The 20,866-nt window shown below is 31.6% G+C and overlaps 2 protein-coding genes across 2 annotated transcripts; both read right to left on the reverse strand.

Annotated features, from left to right (window-relative positions):
- Positions 1 to 789: 789 nt before the first annotated feature.
- LOC114173581 (tobamovirus multiplication protein 3-like) lies at positions 790 to 13,917 on the reverse strand. The gene is made up of 11 exons (XM_028058067.2): positions 13,590 to 13,917; positions 13,396 to 13,486; positions 13,216 to 13,268; positions 12,264 to 12,356; positions 12,034 to 12,105; positions 9,526 to 9,598; positions 9,389 to 9,434; positions 7,305 to 7,368; positions 1,888 to 1,941; positions 1,725 to 1,802; positions 790 to 1,285 (listed from the first exon to the last, which is right to left on the reverse strand). The coding sequence occupies exons 1-11, from the start codon at positions 13,758 to 13,760 to the stop codon at positions 1,193 to 1,195; spliced, it is 888 nt and encodes a 295-aa protein (XP_027913868.1). The 5' UTR covers positions 13,761 to 13,917; the 3' UTR covers positions 790 to 1,192.
- A 2,907-nt stretch (positions 13,918 to 16,824) lies between these two features.
- LOC114174346 (protopine O-dealkylase-like) lies at positions 16,825 to 20,103 on the reverse strand. The gene is made up of 4 exons (XM_028059183.2): positions 19,806 to 20,103; positions 18,775 to 19,022; positions 17,491 to 17,815; positions 16,825 to 17,302 (listed from the first exon to the last, which is right to left on the reverse strand). The coding sequence occupies exons 1-4, from the start codon at positions 20,049 to 20,051 to the stop codon at positions 17,036 to 17,038; spliced, it is 1,086 nt and encodes a 361-aa protein (XP_027914984.1). The 5' UTR covers positions 20,052 to 20,103; the 3' UTR covers positions 16,825 to 17,035.
- Positions 20,104 to 20,866: the final 763 nt, after the last annotated feature.

The raw sequence follows: 20,866 nt of genomic DNA on the forward strand, positions 1-20,866 counted from the left end.
TTTTCATTTCTTGTATTCTTTTGTTATTTATTCTTTTAAAAAACGGTTAATCAACTGACACATTTTGAAACTATTTTTTTACCATATGTGTGTATATGTCAATTCAGTATAGTAATTACTATTGTTTTAAAATATAATTCAATGACATTTCAACTCAGTAAAGACAATGACATGAAACAATGTTGCATCCCAGGTGCATCTTATTTTACTTTATTTCTTATTTGGCAATAGAAAGATTTAAATCGTAACGTCTCATTTACAAAAAAAAAAAAAAATACACGAGGGATTGGATGGACATAATTATTTCCTCTAATTGTATTTCCCTCAAAAGTTTGTTGATGTTTATTTTTGTGACCTTGATGAATAACAATTCAAAACTATCATTCCTCATAGAAGGTGAGTCAAACCAAACATTCAAACACTAAGTGACCGGTAGTTCATCATAATATCACTTGAAGAAGGTCTATAGGAATCATTGGTTATGAAGAAGCAAATTTCGGAATCAAGCAAGAGGGTTTAAACTAATCACTTCATCAAACACTAAGTGACCCAGGTATGCATTCTCGATCTTCAAATGCAATAATACGTAGAAAGCAAGTACTGAACAGGTAAGCTTGCTTTTTCTTTTCCTTTTTATCTTTAGTAATTGTAATGGTAGTATTCAAACAAGGTGATTTCACGGGGAAACCGTTTTCACCACTCAATTTTTTTAGGGAGACTCCGATTCCAAGTGAAAATTGAAAGGTCAAACATATTAAGAATCGACTCCGCAAAAAAACAAAGCTTCACTAAAGAACATGAAAGGATGGAACGGGATATTTTACGAACTCGTAGGGGTTAAAAACTCTATTTATACAAGATATCTCAGTATCACCTTCTCCCAACTATCATGGTATAAAAAAGCTGGATCACAAAACTAACACTGTCCTAGAGCCAAAGCTTAAAATCTAAGATAAGTGATAACACAGATCAATAAGGTTGAGAATACATTAAATATATATATATATATATATATATATATATATATATATATATATATATATATATATATATATATATATATATATATATCACGTTCATGATACAAGCTTTGACACCGGTACATTGAGGACTGACTTGTCTCTACTCTAAAAAATTACCTAGGACTTTTATAATCAGCCAATAAAATAGTGAATACTGATAATACCCTTTTTCAGCGAATTGGGTGATATTGCGTGATACCACGCTTTGGTGGAAGCTTCCTCAAGATGAAAAGGACCAAAGAAGAAGGCACTATTTCCACCACCTGCAACAAAAAATAGGAAAACAGTAAGAGGTATTGTGGGAGAGACGCTTTCTACAAGTACCAGAAAGAGTAGAAAAGTAGAGAAAGGTTCTAACAGTTCAGGTTTGAAAAAATATAGGCACAGGATATATCAGCCTTCATCACACAGCTTAAAGAAAAGGAAACCCGACGAGTATAAACTAGACACAACTAAAACAATGATAAATGGTATATAAGCATTAATATAATAATTAGAAACAGTAGGAGCCAATGGCCTCGGAGCCAAGTGGCATCTATGTTGGAGGAAGGGGAGGAGATAATGTTCAAAGGTTCAATCAATCACCTCAAACACCATTTGCCCACCTATATTTCCCTCCTATCTTCCTTAGCAATTAAAAAAGAAACGGTAAGGAGTATGGTAATATAAATACCACAATAAAGGAAGTAACAAATAACTTACCAGGTAATATATGAAGTTTAGAATAGGGTGATCCAAGACATCAAGGTTCGCATCTTTATTAAATGCATTAAAGCACATCTGAAACAACAAAAATATAATCAAACTAAACTTCGAAAGCAAGCACACAGAAATAACTAAGAATTAAAAATAAAAAGGGGCTCACCATAATGCATCTGACAAGGAAACATAAGAAACATATGGTTGTCACATAGCCAACCTACAATAGAAGCATCATGTAGATTGTCAGAATATATCTAAAACATTTTCAGATTATATCTATAAAATATCCAACCTAGAGAATGGAATGACCTCTATCATTTGGACAACTAGAATTTGTTCCCAAAATTACAAAACAACAGCAGCAATTTTTTCTCTTCAACTTTAATAAACACCAACAAAGAGAAGGTCCTTATACAACATTGTCGGCTCGGTCATCCTTCTTTTAGAGTCATAAAATTGTTATTTCTTTCCCTTTTCAATAAATTAGATGTGGAGTCTTCATTGTGAAGCGTGTGAACTTGCCAAACACAACCATCTACCTCTTCCTGTCAATATTAAAATATGTGTGGAGTCCCTCAAATATCCCGAATGTATCTGGTGTCATTGGTTCATTACCTTCATAGATGATCCTACCACGATTACACAGGTCTTCCTTCTAAAACAAAAATCCAAACTCAGCTTTGTTCAACGTTTTTTTCTCAAAAGTAAAAATTAGTTTGGTCTTAGCATTAATAAGAGGATTAGATCTAGTAATGCCAAAGATTATTTCAATCATGAACTTAATTCCTTTTGTAGTAAGGAGGGTATCATTCATGAATCATCTTGTGTCAAAACACTCCAACAAAATGGAATTGCTAAAAGGAAAACTGGACACTTACTTGACCAAACACCCACACTCTTCTTTTTCAACATAAGGTTCCTAATTCTTTGCGAAGAAGTTGTTCTTACTACATGTTATCTAATTAATAGACTACCTTCTAGTGTTCTAGCCTCAAAAAGTCCTATGGAGGTTGTCTTCTTTCTATCCCAATGTACATCAAATAAACCCATTCCAAGAATATTTCTATTGTTTGTCCAAGTCCACATTAGGGTTGATCATAGAGCCTTAAAATGTGTCTTTGTAGGATAATACTCCACCCACACAAAAGGGATATAAATGTTATCACCCACCATCCAGACAAATTTTTTGTCTCTAGAGATGTCACTTTTTTGGGGCAACAAAGTAACTTTCACCTTCATCATCTTCAAGGGAAGACTATAAGAAAGAAAGATGATTCTCCTCTACTTAGACTTTGATGAGAAACCATAGGAGGGATCATTTTGATATTTGATAATGTCACACTTAAAAAAGATGAGAAGGTGAGTGATAAGTCATGGGATTGATCTGATAAAATCAAAATTGAGTTCTTATAACTCAGAATTCCAAAAGGTTCTCACAAAGAGAAATCTCATTTTTTGTCATAATTCATATATCTTGATTGTATTACTAGTGTATCTTTTTAATGGATAAATTAGACAAGACCCTCTATATTCCGCATTAATTCTCAATAAGTATTGTTTTAATACTCAATAATATTTCATTTAATCCCTATTATATGAATCATTATTCCCTATATTTAATTAAAAGATAAATTTACAAAGAAAACTCAAAAAACCCTTTAAGATCATTTCAGACTTAGACCAGAAACAACAAAAACAGGGACTGAATAAGACATCAATTCTGAGAAAGAAATTAGGACTGTAAAAGAAACAAATTATGAGAAAACTCAAAAAAACCCTTAAGATCATATCAGACTTGGACCAGAAACAACAAAAACAGGGACTGAAAAGGACATTGATTCCGAGAAAGAAATAAGGACTGAAAAAGAAACAAACTATGAGAAAGAAGTTCAACCCACTGAACCTACTAAATCCACTCAAGATGAGAATGATGTAAGATTGGGGAAAAATCTCGTTTATAGAAGGAAGACAAAGGTCATTCTAGAATCTGCCCATGTCCATGAATCCTATACAGCATTACATAAGGTAATTGTTTTTTCTAATCCTGTAATCTCTAGTGAATCAATCTCTGATTTCTCAACTACACAGGAACTTGAATCCAATTTGACACCAACCTATGAGGACGTGGACATTCCAATTTCCCTTACAAGAAAATGTACAACCACGCGACAATACCCTTTAGCGAATTCTCTATCCTTTAAACACCTCTCACCTACTCATAATTCCTTACAAGCTTAAACAATACCTGATAGAACTAGCAAATGATAGTGCATGGAAACTGTATTATTGAATATGTGAAAATGAGCAAACGGGTGTACGACAGTATAGTATATTTCCAGAGTCCATGACTCCTCCAGATACAGCACAAGAAAGATGGTGAAGAAGGTCGTGTTAGTGGAAGGCCCAAGATATGGAAGGTTTACTCTAGGAGGAAGAAAACAGGCCCAGAGAATATTAATTAGTTAGGAAGGGTAATGACATGGAAAAAGAAGACAAGTATTAGATAAGGGAGGAAAGAGAGAGGGGGAGGGAGGTTTGTTATGAAATAGGGTAAGGAGAGTGATCTCTATGGAGGAGTCATAGACTCTGGAAATATACTATACTGTCGTACACCCGTTTTAACTTCGTCCAGGTCAACCCCTCACCAGAGTCGTGGAGAAGATTGAACCAATGGATAGTGGCCCCATCCATGCTTAACTTAGCCAATCGCACCTTCATTTCCTCCTTCAACCCCTGAACCTCGAAATATGTCTTTGCGTGCGTAATCCATCCCACCGGGTCAGTTCCGTCGAATAAAGACAATTCTACCTTCTTTACCGTCATCCTTTCCTCAGGTGACGCTTCCATTTCTGGAGACGATGAAACCCACTCTTCACTTCTTGCAATATGCAATCTGGCAAATTCCTCCAACATAAATTGACGAAACTCCACCAACGATTGGCGCATTGAAGCTTCCATTGCTGTCAAACGCTCCTCCAATGCTTCCACTCTATCTGCCATCTTTGCTGGCATGGAAAAAAGGGTAACTCCGCTAGCTCTCCTAGCAAATATCCGGCAGGTCGGACCAATGATAGAACTATGACCGCAAAAGCAAATCAAAACAGCACAGCAAATGATAGTGTATAAAAACTGTATTATTGAATATGTGAAAATGAGCAAACAGGTGTACGACAGTATAGTATATTTCCAGAGTCTATGACTCCTCCAGAGAGATCAGTCTCCTTACCCTATTTCATAACAAACCTCCCTCCCCCTCTCTCTTTCCTCCCTTATCAAATACTTGTCTTCTTTTTCCACGTCATTACCCTTCCTAACTAATTAATATTCTCTGGGCCTATTTTCTTCCTCCTAGAGTAAACCTTCCATATCTTGGGCCTTCCACTAACACGGCCTTCTTCACCATCTTTCTCGTGCTGTATCAACCCCTCCTCAAGTGTTCTATCAATACCACAACAAACACTTCTCTATTTAAGACATTGACCAACAAAAAAATGAAAACATGCCATGGACCTAGAAATGGAAGCACTAGAAAAGAATAGGACTTGGGAATTGGTTACTCTACCAAAAGGAAAATAAACTAGTAAGATGCAAATGGGTATATTCTATAAAATACAAGGCTGAAAGATCCACTAAAAGGTACAAGACAAGGTTAGTAGCCAAGGGATTCATTCAAACTTATGCAGTGGATTACTTGGAAACATTTGCTCAAATTGCAAAAATGAATACAGTCAAGGTGATATAATCTCTAACGACTAATTATGGTTGGAACTTGCAACAATTTGATGTAAAACATGTATTCCTTTGTAGGAAACTTGAAGGGAGATTTACATGGAATTGGCCCCTGGATATGGTGAGAAAATTGCTGCTGATACTGTTTGCAAACTGAAAAATGTATTGTAGGCATTCAGATAATCACCACAAGCATGGTTTGGAAGGTTTACCAAAGTTATGATATTTTGGACTTTAAACAAAGTCAAGGAGACTACACTATTTATTAAACACACTGAGCCAAGGGGACTAACAGTGTCACTAGTAAATGTGGATGATATTATAGTGATAGGTGATGATGAAGAGAAGCAACAACTATTAAGCCAACATCTAGCCAAGGAATTTGAAATCAAGACCTTAGGAAAATTGAAGTACTTTTTGGGAATTAAAGTAGCTCATTCTAAAAAGGATATTTTCATATTTCATTCTAAAATTGAAGTACACGAATTGATCCAAATTTGAAGTTGGGAAATGTAGAAGATAATGCTTTTGAAAAGGAAATGTACCAAAGATTAGTTGGCAGTTTCATATTTTTGTCTCACACTAGACCTGATGCTGCATTTGCAATGAGTCTAGTCAACCAGTCATGCACCAGTCAAAGGAGGTTCTTTCACGGGCTACGCTAAGAATTGTACAATATTTGAAAGGGACTGCAGGCAAGGGAATTTTCTTCAAACAAAATGTGAATGCAAATCTTGAAGTATATACAGATGTTGAATATGCCGGATCAATTGTGGATAGGAGATCAACTACTTGATATTGTACTTTCCTTGGTGGGACTCTTGTAACTTGGAATGGTAAAAAGAAAAATGTGGTAGAAGGATCCAGTGTTGATGCAGAGTTCAGGGCATGGCACAAGGGAACATGAACTACTATGGCTGAAAATTATCTTGGTAGACTCAAGAATAAAGTGGGATAAACCAATGAAACTTTACTATGATAATAAATTTGCTATTAGCATAGCCCATAATTTAGTGCAACATGATAGAACCAAACACATTGAAATTGATCAACATTTTATCAAAGAAAATTTGGACAATGATCAAATCTGCATTCCATATGTCTCCTCTCAAAACAACCTTGGAGACCAAACAAAGGGCTGAATGGCAACAACTTCGAAAGAACTTTTTCCAAGCTGGGGATGGAAAATGTATATAATAGGAACCTGATTATATCCCTGAATTATTATTCCATATTTATCAAATTATAATTAAAGTCTAAATCATAGGGATCTTATTACATTAAGTGTTGTTATTATATTTCCAAATTTAACTTCCCAATCTTGTCTTATATATATATATATATATATATATATATATATATATATATATATATATATATATATATATATATATATATATATATATATATATATGTATATATATATACATATATGTATGTATATGTATGTATATATGTATATACATGTATGTATATACATGTATATATACATACATGTATATACATATATACATACATATACATACATATATGTATATATATATACATATATATATATATACATATACATATACATATATATGTATATATATATATATACATATATGTATGTATATGTATGTATATATATATATATATACATATATATGTATATGTATATATATATATATATATGTATATATATATATATACATATATGTATGTATTTAGTATTCTTAGCAATAAAATTATTCAATTTTATTGCTAAGAATACTTATAAACGTAAGGTAATTAATCATATTAACACATTTCATAAGTATATTTCTTAACAGCTGATTGAATTTCAAAATGTTTCATCATCAAAATGCATACCTCTTGCAGCTTCTTACGTCGCCCTTTGGATTCAACGGGAAAGCGTTGTAGCATTAAGAACAGTCTGGAAAACGTCAAAAACAGGTTGCAGGAATCAGAAAAGGAAGCAAGAAGGTAATACATATAGTATGCAAAAACATAAGTGCACACTGACAATCAAATTTTCAATTTAAAAGCAGAAGTTTAAAATGCTAGATTTAGTTTCTTTACCTGGCTTAAAAAAATTATTTTTTAAGCAAGAGGAAATTTCATTAGAGAACAAGACATGGAGAAACAGGAGGGCAAGTTACACAAGTAAACAGAGAAACAAATTCATTTAGCAAGCCACTATAGCTCAAAAATATATTCTTTTTAAGAAAACATGGATAGAGCACTAGATAAGCCAAAATGTGAACAAGTAGAAACAAAACAAATAGCCTTGAAAAAATATGCTCCTTAAATTCGAATTTCCAACTAGCATTGATCAGGGAGTTGGGTACAGTCACTAAGTAGCTTGGTAAAGGGAAATGCCATAATCTATTTCTCATTTATTATCAAAATTCAAGACAGCCCAATCCTATTTCTGTATAGGACTGTGGCAACAAGAGATCAACAAAAATGATTTGATACCAACTTGTTGGCATCAAGTAATTGATGATGTCACTTTCCTGCCAGTAAATTTCAAAGCCTTTGGTGAAAGTAAAGAGTCTAATATTTTGTTGTAGTGTAAAGCATATACAATTCTTGGTGCGATACAACTGAGATGGTTTTAATGATATGAGAAAACCATTGGGAACCCAGCCAATAAAAGCTTGATCAGATGGATCACAGTCAAATAATTAGAGACAGAATAATATTGAGTAAAACAATTGGTGAAACCATTTAAAAGGACAGATCTAAACTAACAGTCTTCCTAAACACTTGGTATTGAATTGAAAAAAATGGCATAATTTCATCTGTCTAAACTAAAAAAAAAAAGGCTTTAGTTGTTTTTAACTAGTTATTATTGTAACTTGGGTTTTCTAGATAAGAGTGTTTAAGGGAATATCCACATCCATACATTGCACAACAAACTCAGAACACAGTAAATATCACAAGACACTGTGCTTACAGGGACTACAGCACGTACGGAAACAATTCCCCACAAGTTACTGTACTGATATTTAATATTCTAAACAACACATCATATGACAAACATCATGTCATTACACATTAGAATTATAGAACACTACAATTATTATTATCCCTTTTATCCATCTTGATGGATATCTTGGTTATATTTATATTCCTACCACCTCACAGAACCAGTACCCCACACCTATCAGAAATTTCAAAGACCAGATCCCAAATAAAGAAAAGATTTTTTAGATATTTCATATCAACTAAGATATGATTAACTAAGGTAAGCATAAACCTTACTTTACAAACCGGATTTGTAAGTATGGCATAAAGTCCACCTTTTAAGATGATATCAGAATCTATTATAGTGATGTTTGTTGGACATATCATGTCATCCGCTATAGGACCCCTTTTATTCCCACACTCAAGATGTTAAATCCTCAGCATGACAGTGTACTGCAAATCTCTCATCAACTATAAATATGGTCAAATTATAGTATATAAAAAGGTGCAAATGTTACCTTATAAGATGGTTTTTAAGTCTAATTCAACCTTAAAATCCATCTTATGAGAAGATCAATCAAGACACAAAGGAACAGTTGAATCTAGGAATTGAAAATAACTCACGTGCAAATAAGATCTCAAACATGGTAAAGATCAGTATATACTTCTGAATTTGGATAAAGAGTCCTACCATACCCACACCAACAGCTTATGAAGTTAAATTTTACATGCTATTGGGAATTACAACAGAATTTTCACTACAAGATTGGACCTTGATCTCAATACAAATGGACACCAATATAAAGTATGTGCAAAAACCAAGACATAATTTTATTCTGCTACTTCAATGAGTTGTTTTTCTAGTTCATTTTTCTCTTCAAAAACAAAATTCCCAACTCAATGGGAGCATGTAATAATTAAAACACAATAATTTCATGTCAAATTACATCAAAGTGAGTCAGATATGAATACAGATAAACTACCTTCCACCATAGAGAAGAAAACCAATGGCTGCAAACAAAGAGACCCCTATTGCAACATGTTTATTATATGCATTAGCAAAAACTAATAAAAGTAATAATCAATAGAAATGACAAACCAAATTCCAGTATAGACAAACCTGCAAAGAACATCTTAGAAAGAATGAGCAGTCCATTGATAGGTTTCCACCACAATATTAACCATAAAGTAATCTGATATAAATTAGACCAAAAATCAGTTGGGTCAAATTCATCAAACTCAAAACTAACAGAACGTAAAACTTTCAATGCATATGAACTAATGAGACAAAAGATAGATACATTGAAATGTAAAAGTTAATTAACATCAATTGATACAATACAACCCCTAATAAAATACCCAAGGTATATATAAGAAGAGAGAAAAGGTGCAATACACCGGATCATAATTACGAGAGACTGGTCTAACTGTCAAGTAGGCAATAATGGTAGAGGGTGTGTAGGAATTTTTATGCAAAAGTGAGGGTATTCAGGAGGAGGCAAAGAAGTGGCATAGGCTGGAAACTTAGGCTTGGGAGGGAGCTTGAACTTCATGAATCAGCCCATATTATTATCATTTCCCTTTACATATTTTTTTGCATTGCTTGTTGTATTTCTCCTACCAGCACTATTACATCTTGATACTAGCCAGGATTTCCGTTTAATAGAACAATCTGCCTCTGATTCCATTTCATTGTTTCTGGTACGATCAGCTATCACAAAAATCATTTTGAGCACCTTAAAAGCAGATAACAATTTAAATGCTTTTTTTATTAATCCCTCTAGGTCCATACATTAAGCAAAGTTGTGAAGCCACAATCAATCACAACCATGGATAAGTAAACCACTAATGGACAACAAAATGATAACACAACCTCCAAGATTATAATCCTTGTAAAACAATTTATCACCAGTTAGGTCCAACAAAAGAAACAAATAAGCCTTATTGTTTTGACCATTATTGGCAAAGAAACCCTTCTACATTCACTGCATGATCAAACAAAGAGCCAACATAGGCATCATCAGGAAAGGTAGAAATAAGCCAAAAGGCATTTGTTCATGATAGGGACTCGGGTATTTTAGAATGCCTGTCTCACGTCAAGTAGTATAAGATATTCAGTTATCCCCGCCTCCCCGGCCCCCTCCCTTAACAGCTAGCTTTTAATAGAGGGTTCCCATAGTGCAAGGGTCCTAATCCGTCCGTAGAGGGTTGTAATCAACAAGAAACTGAGTAAACTGTAACAAAGTAAAGTATCATATAGTGTGAGCCATAGAGACATGCTCAAAGGGGACCTACTATGGTATTATGAGATAACCTAGAATGCACAAGATGTTGCATAATAGTTTTCTAGTGAAAATCTTGTAAAACTTTGAATGTTAGTGGATTGGTCTAATCAAAGTGATAAGACAACTGGGTATAACTATTGTGTGAGATTGAACCAGTATAAGTTCTTGATTTCCCTCTTTTTTCTTTCTCTACCACTACATATTTGAAATTTGAGCTAAAACATGTATTTTATAAAATGACATGTAAGTGATCATTATCTTAACATTTCTTTAAAAACAAACAAGTTTCTCAAATGTTCTATTTTTTATTCAGAGTAACCTTTGACCACAATATGAGCTTTAAGACGTTTGTCCACAAGTAAACTTTAAGATTAATTCAATCCCACAAAATTGACTTGTGAAGTGACGTTTGCACCCACTTATATACTGTGAATTTGATTTATCTCTAATTGATGTGAGACTTTCAACACACACCCCTCACGCTGAGGTATATATATCTCATGTGTGAGACTAGACATTAATAGGTGATCCGATAGCAACTCGATAGCGGGTGGAACAATATATCCGACAAACAACAAATTTTGCTAGGATAAGCTCTAACCCATGGCTCTAATACTATGTTGAGTATAGTGAAAACTATGTATAGGGTTAATCTCCCTTATGTAAAAAATACACATATGGTAATGTATTTATAATAAAGAAAATATGGACTAGGCCCAAATACAAATAAACATGTAAAATAACATATAAGACACAATATAAATATCTAACACTAATAATAAAAATTATAAGAATATTCCCTTAACAATATCCACATTTAACTTTATTTTTGGTTTGACTGAATTATTCTTTGACTAAATGATGTTCTATAGTAAAAGACATTTTACCGAATTACAATTTCGAACAAGTCACATTAAACTTAAAATGTACAATTAGTACCAGGCTTAATAATGGTTTGATTCAGTTCTTCAATTAAAAATTATTCTTCTTTTCTTCATATCTCTACAACCATAACCATGCAATCAATGAAAATACTATATCCTATGTTGGATATTGCATAAAATTGTCCTTCTAGCGACCATGTAGTGAGTCGTAGCCAAAGTCAAAGATCATCCAATAGTTGATTACATAAAACCTAAGGGATGTTTATCTAAAATAGTTAGTGAGCTTAATGTGAGCAAAGCTAGAGCCAAAACATCCTTCAATTAACTAAAATAGCATTCTATATTGGATATTGCATAAACTTGCCCTTTTAGCCAACATGTAGTGAGTCACAACCAAAGTCAATCATCGCTTAATAGTTGATTACATACACAAAATTCCTAAATAAATAGAATTTTCACCTGAATAATATAAACCACAAAATTAATTGTGTAGAAACTTGGTTTCAGTCCATCAGTCGATACAGCACGTGCCTGCAAAAGCATTAAACATAGAGGCAGAATCAAAACCAGACTGCTAAACACACTGCCATGGAAAGAAAATCATACAAGGCAAACAACCCAGAGGGGGGCAAATGCACAACAAATCAAACAACCCAGAGGGGAGCAAATGCACAACAAATCAAACGTACCTGGTAATAAATCTCAGCCCAGAACAAGACTAAAAGTGCATATGTTGTAAAGAAAGCAAGACTGGGCACATCAAGCAAGATATGTTGAACAATCTACAAACACGAGGAAATGCAGCAAGTGTAAGTGTGAATCTCAAATTCCATAAACAGAAAATAATAAAGAGTGAACCATCAATTTCCTCATCGAAGTTTTATTCTCGTTCCTACTTAGTCCTTAAAGTATTGAAAGTTGTTAAGAAATTCACTAAAGATTTGACATTTGCTCTGGTAGTCCCTTTATTAATGAAACTGTTTTAAACATTAGTAGAACATGTCCCTTGTCTTTAGTGTTTATCTCATCTATCCCTTTTCTCCAGAAAAAACCATGAATTTGGTCCCTAAGAATTAGAACCAAAAGCAACACATAGCACCAATTTAGTGTCCAAAACACGCAGAATTCTGTTTGAAAAGAGAAAAGACATTGCTTCCGTTAGGCAATTATTTTTCTATAATATGTACATGCATTTCGTGTCCGTTGACTTTCCTATTGTTTAACATAAAAAATACGACTCGGTGAAGATTTTGAAGCACAACTATTTTTAGCACAGATATTAATCCAACTTTTGGTTGTCAGAAGAATTATGTACAAAGACCGTTAAAAAGTGACACCAAGAAGCAAATATGCAATTCTCCAACAAAATGGTTTGTTGCTATTTATGTTCACAGTAATTGGAATGGCAAGAGAATTATATAAGATGCCTTCTTACTTTTAAAAAACACCTTAACCTTGGAATTAACAAAGAGGCATACATGTCATAAAACTTTAAGGACTACTTATTATTCTTTATATATTTTTAGAATTCAGTAGGAGAGAAAAAGTGATAATTCGAGAACTGAATTACTCGAACAATAAACAACTAATCTAATGTGAAGAAAATGGCCGAAATTAAATGCTACATTCCATTCCCTATACCTCTGGCTTCAACCTCTGCACGTTCCTAAAGAAGATGAAAACTACACACCGAACTGCAAAACCAAAAATAGTGAATAATCCCTTAACAAAACGTCGCATCACATTGATAAGTAATTATTTAAAAAATCATTTCAAAAGATATACAGAAGAAGAAGAAAAAAAGGTTTGAATGATACAAACCCGAATTCACCAAAAAATTGAGAAAGTGAAAGACCTTCTGAGTGGTCCAACCGTACTCCGGCACTCTCAATTGTATCCGAGCCAGTTGAACCTAAAATTCAATCAAATAAAAATTAATAAAGAAATTGAATAATTAGAGATAAATTTAAAAACAAAAAAACCTAATTTGGAATTGAAAGAGTGTGCGACGATACCAAAGCTACGGTGGCCACGATACCGTAGAGTACGGCGAGGGTGTAAAAGATACGATCCTGCCACACCGGAGAGTCGTCGATGTCGTTCCACCAGTTGGAGGCGTCAGTAAGGTCAACCGCCGCCACGGCCATGACCTCGGCCATCGTCTCCGGCACGCCGTCGTTGCCCATTCTCGAATCGACGGCAAGTTTATCACACGCGCCGAGAGTGAAGGAAGAAACAATGGAGGGAAGAGAATAAGTAGTCCGACGAAGCTCGTGTGATATTAACAAATAATTAATGCGTGCGGGCGCATCTAGGTGAGCGTGAGTGAGACGGTCAGAATGAAGATGGCACACAGTTCAGTATTTAATATTTAATATTCTAAGCCCAAATTAATTGTTTAGTTATTTTTATAGAGATACATTAAATTTATCTTTAAACTTTGAATTTAAAAATGGAAGAAAACTTCTGTCCGTTCAAGATTGTATTTTTTAATCTTGTTAAATTTGTAAAAACTTTTAATTCTGTCCCTTAAACTCTTATAAACTACTATTCTTATCTTAATAAGAAAAATAAATAACTTCACAAAAAATTAATTAATTGTAATAAATTTACCAATCTCTAGTTATTCTTCTTAACTAAACTTATATCATAATAATAAAATAAAATATGCATATCTCGATGGTTATTAAAAATCTTAAAAATGTGTTTTTATTATGAGACTTGAGTCAAATTAGATGAAAAATATTTAAATTTTTAAATTTGGATCAAATTAAACACGAAATCATTTAATCTGTGAATTAAATGAGATCAAGTAATTGAATGTGGATTAATATGTAATCCATTTGTAACAACATTTTAATCTTTATGTATTTTTTTATTATAATTACTTATTATTCCAATTTTATCTTTTTAAATACTATAATATTATTTAATAATTAAAGATATTAAAAATGAGTTTTAATTCATAAGACAATCCAACTCACAATGGATTCAAGTTAAGTTGGGATGGAAAAAAATTAGTTTTTTTATAAGTGGGTTAATTTGAACCCGACTCAATTAACTTGGAGTTTGAACGAGTTTAAGTCAGGTTGTAGGTCGATTGACCCCCAACCCACCAACAACAAGCCTTTATTAGGTTTTTACCATTTTTTTCACAAATTTTTTATTATAATTATTTACTAATTCTAATTATGTGGGTTGACAATTTGATCATTTCAAATACTATAATGTTATTCAATCATGTTTAAATGTTTAATTTATTTGTTTATCAAGTCATGTAGCTTGACACTTTAATTTTTAATTTCTATCTTTATAATTATGTTTGGTAAAATAGGTGAACATTTTGATTTTATTGCTATAAAATAATGAGTCAAGTCCATCTACGTACAGTAATAACTAAATATAAAAAAAAAAACTCAAAGAACAAAATATTATTGAGTCAACCAACTAATCCATGAACCCATGCTGGATCGAGATAGGTTACAAAAATTTTGGCTTACCAAAAAGTGAGTTGGGTTGAGCTAACTCATTTTTAGCTCAACTCGTGGTGAGCCAACCCAAGTGAATCAGGTTAGTTCATTTTGTCACTATCAAAATAGTGTTTGAAAAGTTTGTATTTTTAATTTATTTGTTTGTCAAGTTATATAAGTTCACACTTTAATTTTTAACTACTATCTTCATAATAATATTTGATGAAAATGAATAATTTAATTGTACTATTACAAAAAATAAATCAAGTCAATCTATTTTGATTGTACTACAATATATATATATATATAATGTATATATATATATATATATATATATATATATATATATATATATATATATATAATATGATAATAATAATAATAATAATAATAATAATAATAATAATAATAATAAATGAGATGAGTAAAACATCCTTCAATGAGTCAACCCATCCATTCATGGTAAGTCGAGATATATTACAAAATTTTTAATTCACCATAAAGTGAATTGGATTGAGTGACATCTTTTTAGCTCAAAACGTAGTGAGACAATTCGTGTGAGTTAGGTTGACTTACTTTAACACCATTGGTTACAATGTAAATAAAAGAAGAGACATCAATTAAAATTAGAATAGAAAATGTCATTAATGAAATAAAGTTAAGATTAGGTGGGAAAAGGACTTTTTTTTTTCATAGATGAGAAAATAGGAGGTAAAAATGATTAACAATGATAAGTAATGTTGAAAGTTTCATATAGACAAAAAAATAAGGCTAAATTATAATATATATATATATATATATATATATATATATAAATATATATAATATATATATATAATATATATATATATATAAGTGTGTGGAAATTTTATCTTATAAATTAGTTTTGTTGCAAGTCTCTTTTTGGCATAGTGAAGTTAGGCAACCAACACTTCAACTACTTCGTTTACCCTTCAAGCCAAATAGATCTAAGAGGAAGCGACATAGATCTTCGCGATAGGTGTTATAGCAGTGGAGATATGATAATTATCGCAAGGTTGTTCTTTAATAACGAATTTAAAAAAAAAATCAATTACTCAATCATTTTCAAAAGATTTAATTATCGACGAATTTTAAAAATTTAATTATCAACGAATTTTAAAGACATCTTATTATTAATGAAATTTATCGACATATTTTATCAGGAAATGGTCAAAATCCAAATACAAAAACTTTGATACCTATTTTACCAACTAAATTTACTAATGGATCCAATACCAATGAAAATATTCGTCAGTAATAAAAATTTTAAAATTTGTGTGTAAAATCTATTTTACTAGTAGATTTTTTCATCAGTAAAATTTTATTGGTAATTACGAAATTTCTTGCAATATACGGTCTCAAATTCATGTATTATGTTTTGATCCATATCAAAATAAATTAAAAACAAATGTTTTACTCTTTATAACTACATTATAATTTGAATACGTCTTCCCATTTAATTCATTATCATTGATCCGAATAAGATTAATAATTTTCATGTTCCATGTTAAGTGAATCAGACGAGAATAATCCATTTTAAAAATTATATTAAAATGTTGAAATTTCAATTTCATGTTTTATTAAGATATCTATAATTTCTTTTGTATGTTTTCTTTTATACTCTTTATTATCCAATTTTTTTTTATTTAATCTTCTATTCCTTTTATTATGACTTTGTTCACTCTTAATATATATTTGAATATGTCTTTCATCATTGAACAATAAATTATAGGACCAGAGATAGTTTTGGGGAGAGAAAGAAAAAAAAACAAAGTTTTAATGAAAGCATATAAAAACAATTATTAATTGTGACATACAAAATTCTAACTTCCCATCATCTAGTGAACACCTCTAAAAATTTGTACTTGCTTGAACCCAAATCTTGTGACGAATATATACCATATCTTGAAGGCTTACTTAATTATTATCACATTTGCATTAACTACAAGGCATATCAACCCCATAATAAGCTAGCCTTTGATGTTCTCATTGTGGATCCTCAAAACATTGTTTATGAATGAGCTGGCTCGATGCTCATGTGAAAGGTACCCTTTGTAGAAATCTACTACCCCAATTGTTTTGAATAATGCTGGTGTTTGTGGAGTAACAAGAGATGGTGCTGGACCTATGCTTCCATTCCATTCAGGACCACTGAATGTAGCTATAGTGAACCTTTCTTTCCATGAGTTTACCACTGCTCGATGCTCACAGCTCTTATATATCCCATTTGTCACCACCTGTTAAGGGAACAATTTATACCACAATTCAATTACCATGCATACATCCACCGGAAATAAGACTGAGAAATTGATATCCTTACATTACAAATTGGTTTTGTAAAAATAAATTAGACTTAAGTTGGATCATAATGTAAATTGCAAATAACTTACGGATGAAAAGGTATGTGTAAAGTTGAATGAATTACCTCTAAAACATCTCCAAGAAAAACCATGAAAGCATTTGGGAGGGGATGAACAGGAAACCATGTTCCATCTTTTTTCACTTGGAGGCCCTCAACTTCATTGCCCTGCACAAGGATGGTGAGTGCAGAAGCATCAGTGTGAGGTTTTAAGCCAAGGACATTTTCTGGTTGGGGACATGGAGGATAGTAATTCATCCTTATTGCTTGTCCTGCTTCCCCTACTGACTCTTTAATTTCCATTGCTCCTATGTCCAGTGATTCACCAATAACACCATACAACTTCATGGCAAGGTCTCTCATCTCCTTGCAATAAACTTCTAAATTCTCCCTGCAATCTTCAACTTTATCTTATCAATGTCCTTTTCAAATACAATCAACTCATACATACACTTTGTCTACATTTTATTTATTAAGTTCAATAATACTAAATCCTGGTCCATAATTGGGATCGCTTTCACTTGAGTACTATTATTTTAACACCTAGCAAAATTTTAAACTCATCTCAACTATTTTACCTTTGAATGAATTACCAAGTGATGTACTTAGTGTAAAAAAATATTTCCCTTTTCATTTACGCAAATTATTACATTAATCTATATGACTAAGTTGTAATTCAGTTGTCATGAATTTTCAAACTTATTTATCAAAACAATAATAAAGATTCAGATTCTATTCTATATTTTAACTCCAATTGCAAAGATCTAAAAATATCTTTAATGGGATTATTTTACTTTATGAGATCCTATTATATCATGTAATGTTTAAGTCGTTTATACTTTATATGTTTTATAAGAATTATACTTTTTATAGGGTTAAATATTACTTGATTGTCTCGAAACTATTATACAAAATTGTATTTTATTTTTAAATTAAATTATAAAATATTTTGTAAATAATATAAACTATAAATTTTAACAAACATAGAAGTTATATTATATTGTAAATTCCGTTGTTACAAAGATAACAATTATTATTTTATAATTTAATTTATTTAAAGTTACTTTAATTATCATAATTGAAATACTTCTTTCTTTGTTATTTAGTATATATTTCATAATTTAATTTAAATATGAAACACAATATTTTATATATAATACTTTGGATACGAAAAATGCATCCCATCCTTAATTAATTTAATTATTATAATAAAATATTCTTCCCTTTCCATTTTTAAGATATACGAGTACAAATTGAAGTGTTTTCAAATTTAAAATTGTTATCGTATTTCCATAATAAGACAATTGAAATTTAGTGATTAAGAAAGGAGAAAAATATAATAAAGAGGACCTGAAAGGTAGTGGTAGATTAGGAAATAGGTGGGGCTTCCTATGGTGAGATGGAAGAGTTAAAATGTAGAACCCATCCACCCAATCCGATGGCTCATCTTTAGGCTTCGAAATTATTTCCCCAAATCCCTCCATATCTCCCTCTCTCTGCCAAAACTTTTTCTTATCTTCCATTGAAAGATTGAACAGTTCTTCAGCTCCTCTCTTTACATCTTCCACCACTTCCATGCCAATTCCGTGATTAATAACCTGTTTCACAAAATCACATTGTACCAAAACATTTACAATCTTTACATGTATATATTACTGATAGGTTTTACGGGAGATTTATCATACGGATACAACACTGATAAAATCCGAATTTAATTTATACAAGAAATTGATATTATCTCCGACCTAAAACTTAATATAATATGTTTATATGAGTCTTCTCTTTTATATATTATTTAATTTTGTCATTTTTACTCAACATAAAACTTAAATTCAGAGTTAAATTCTCCAGAGTTAGTCCACTAAAAAAAACTGGTTAAACTATATTCGTCTTTATTTGTGTTGTTTTGCTTATTAATTCTTAAACAAGTCACACACACATGCATATTGCTATTGAGCACTATTTTGGTGTAATTACACTTAATAACATGGATTGTTTGGTATTAATTAAAACCAACTAACTTCACTTTCATGTTGCTGACGTTTTGTCAAATGATTCAAGGGAATCTTTGCCCTTTACAAATTTGCAAGTGCTAGAAAGCTAGATACAACAGTAAAAAGTGAAGCAATAACCTCATAAATTCATTCTAATTATATTCATATAGCGTACTGAATAGAGTTTTTTGTGAAAAATTATAAGAAGATTAGTAGGATTTTGATAGGTAATATTGTTTACTGAAAAAATTATGTATGTATTATTTGTAAAAGAGTTAAAACATCCCAAATATTCCATAATCAATATTTGTGAAAAAAAAAGTTTAATATGATTATAAAAAAACACAAGAAGGAAATAGAAAGAGAGAATAGTATTGAGATACGAACCTGAAAGAAACCCCATTGTTTGCATGCAAGGTGTAGGTTCTCCAATTCAGGAGCCTTGAGTTCTTGAGGCAAGAACAAGTTAGCTAGGTCAATGACGGGGATCTGATCAGACAAAGAGTGTGTGTTAGATAAAATTGGAGGGTCAATATTTGGAAGAACATATCTCTCTGGAACTTTGGTTAGTGCCTCCTTTGCTAGTTCTTTCACACAAGGGTGTGATCCAATCTCTGCTGTTTCTGCTTCCATAATGCTATGGACAATGTTTCCTTCTCTCTTTCAGACAAGAGAATGATGTCAAATATATGTGTGAATGTAGGTATATATTTACACATTATTAGCCACTTTTTTAAAAAATTAATAACACTTTCTTTTGTCTTCAACTGACCCAATGCCATGACCTTTAACCTAATGGGTTGACTTCATACTTAACCTAATGGGTTGGAAAATAATAACAAGAGATCAAATGAAAAATGATTTTAGGGATTTAATTTCAATTGTGTCAAATGAAATAATTTTTAAATTTCTAGAATCAAAGTTAATTTTTGTTGCAGTATTAATTGATTTTAATTAAAATTACACGTGGATCATTCCCAAAAGATTAATTAAAATAAGTTAAATTAAGAAATTTAAATTGTATGTATGTGCTGAATAAAAGTGGAATTAGGGCAATTTTGTTTTATTTATTGGAAGGACAGTTGAGGCTTAGCTATGATCCGTTGACCCCAAATTTAATTATGAGAATAATAATGAAATTAGGGATTCACAGAAAATAAAAGGTTAAAAAAAGTATTATTGTGATTATGAATTCTTCTGCAAATGGCTTAGCTGGGGTGGCTTGTTTTCAGGCGCAGCCATGGGAACATATGCGGAAGAAACGCATTTTCTAAGCTGTGTTCCAATCACATGGGCTCAAATTTAAGTGATATATATAGCTGGAAAAAATGGCTTTTATTATTAAATTGTAATAAAAATATCTTAAGTTGAAATATAATTGAATATAATTTTAGTTTCTGAGATTATTGTTCATGTAAATCTTTTCTTTTTATCTCTATCTATAGTTA

This window comes from Vigna unguiculata, chromosome 2 (assembly GCF_037176805.1).
Source record: "Vigna unguiculata cultivar grain cowpea cultivar isolate G323 ecotype 2 chromosome 2, ASM3717680v1, whole genome shotgun sequence".
Classification (NCBI taxonomy): domain Eukaryota; kingdom Viridiplantae; phylum Streptophyta; class Magnoliopsida; order Fabales; family Fabaceae; genus Vigna; species Vigna unguiculata.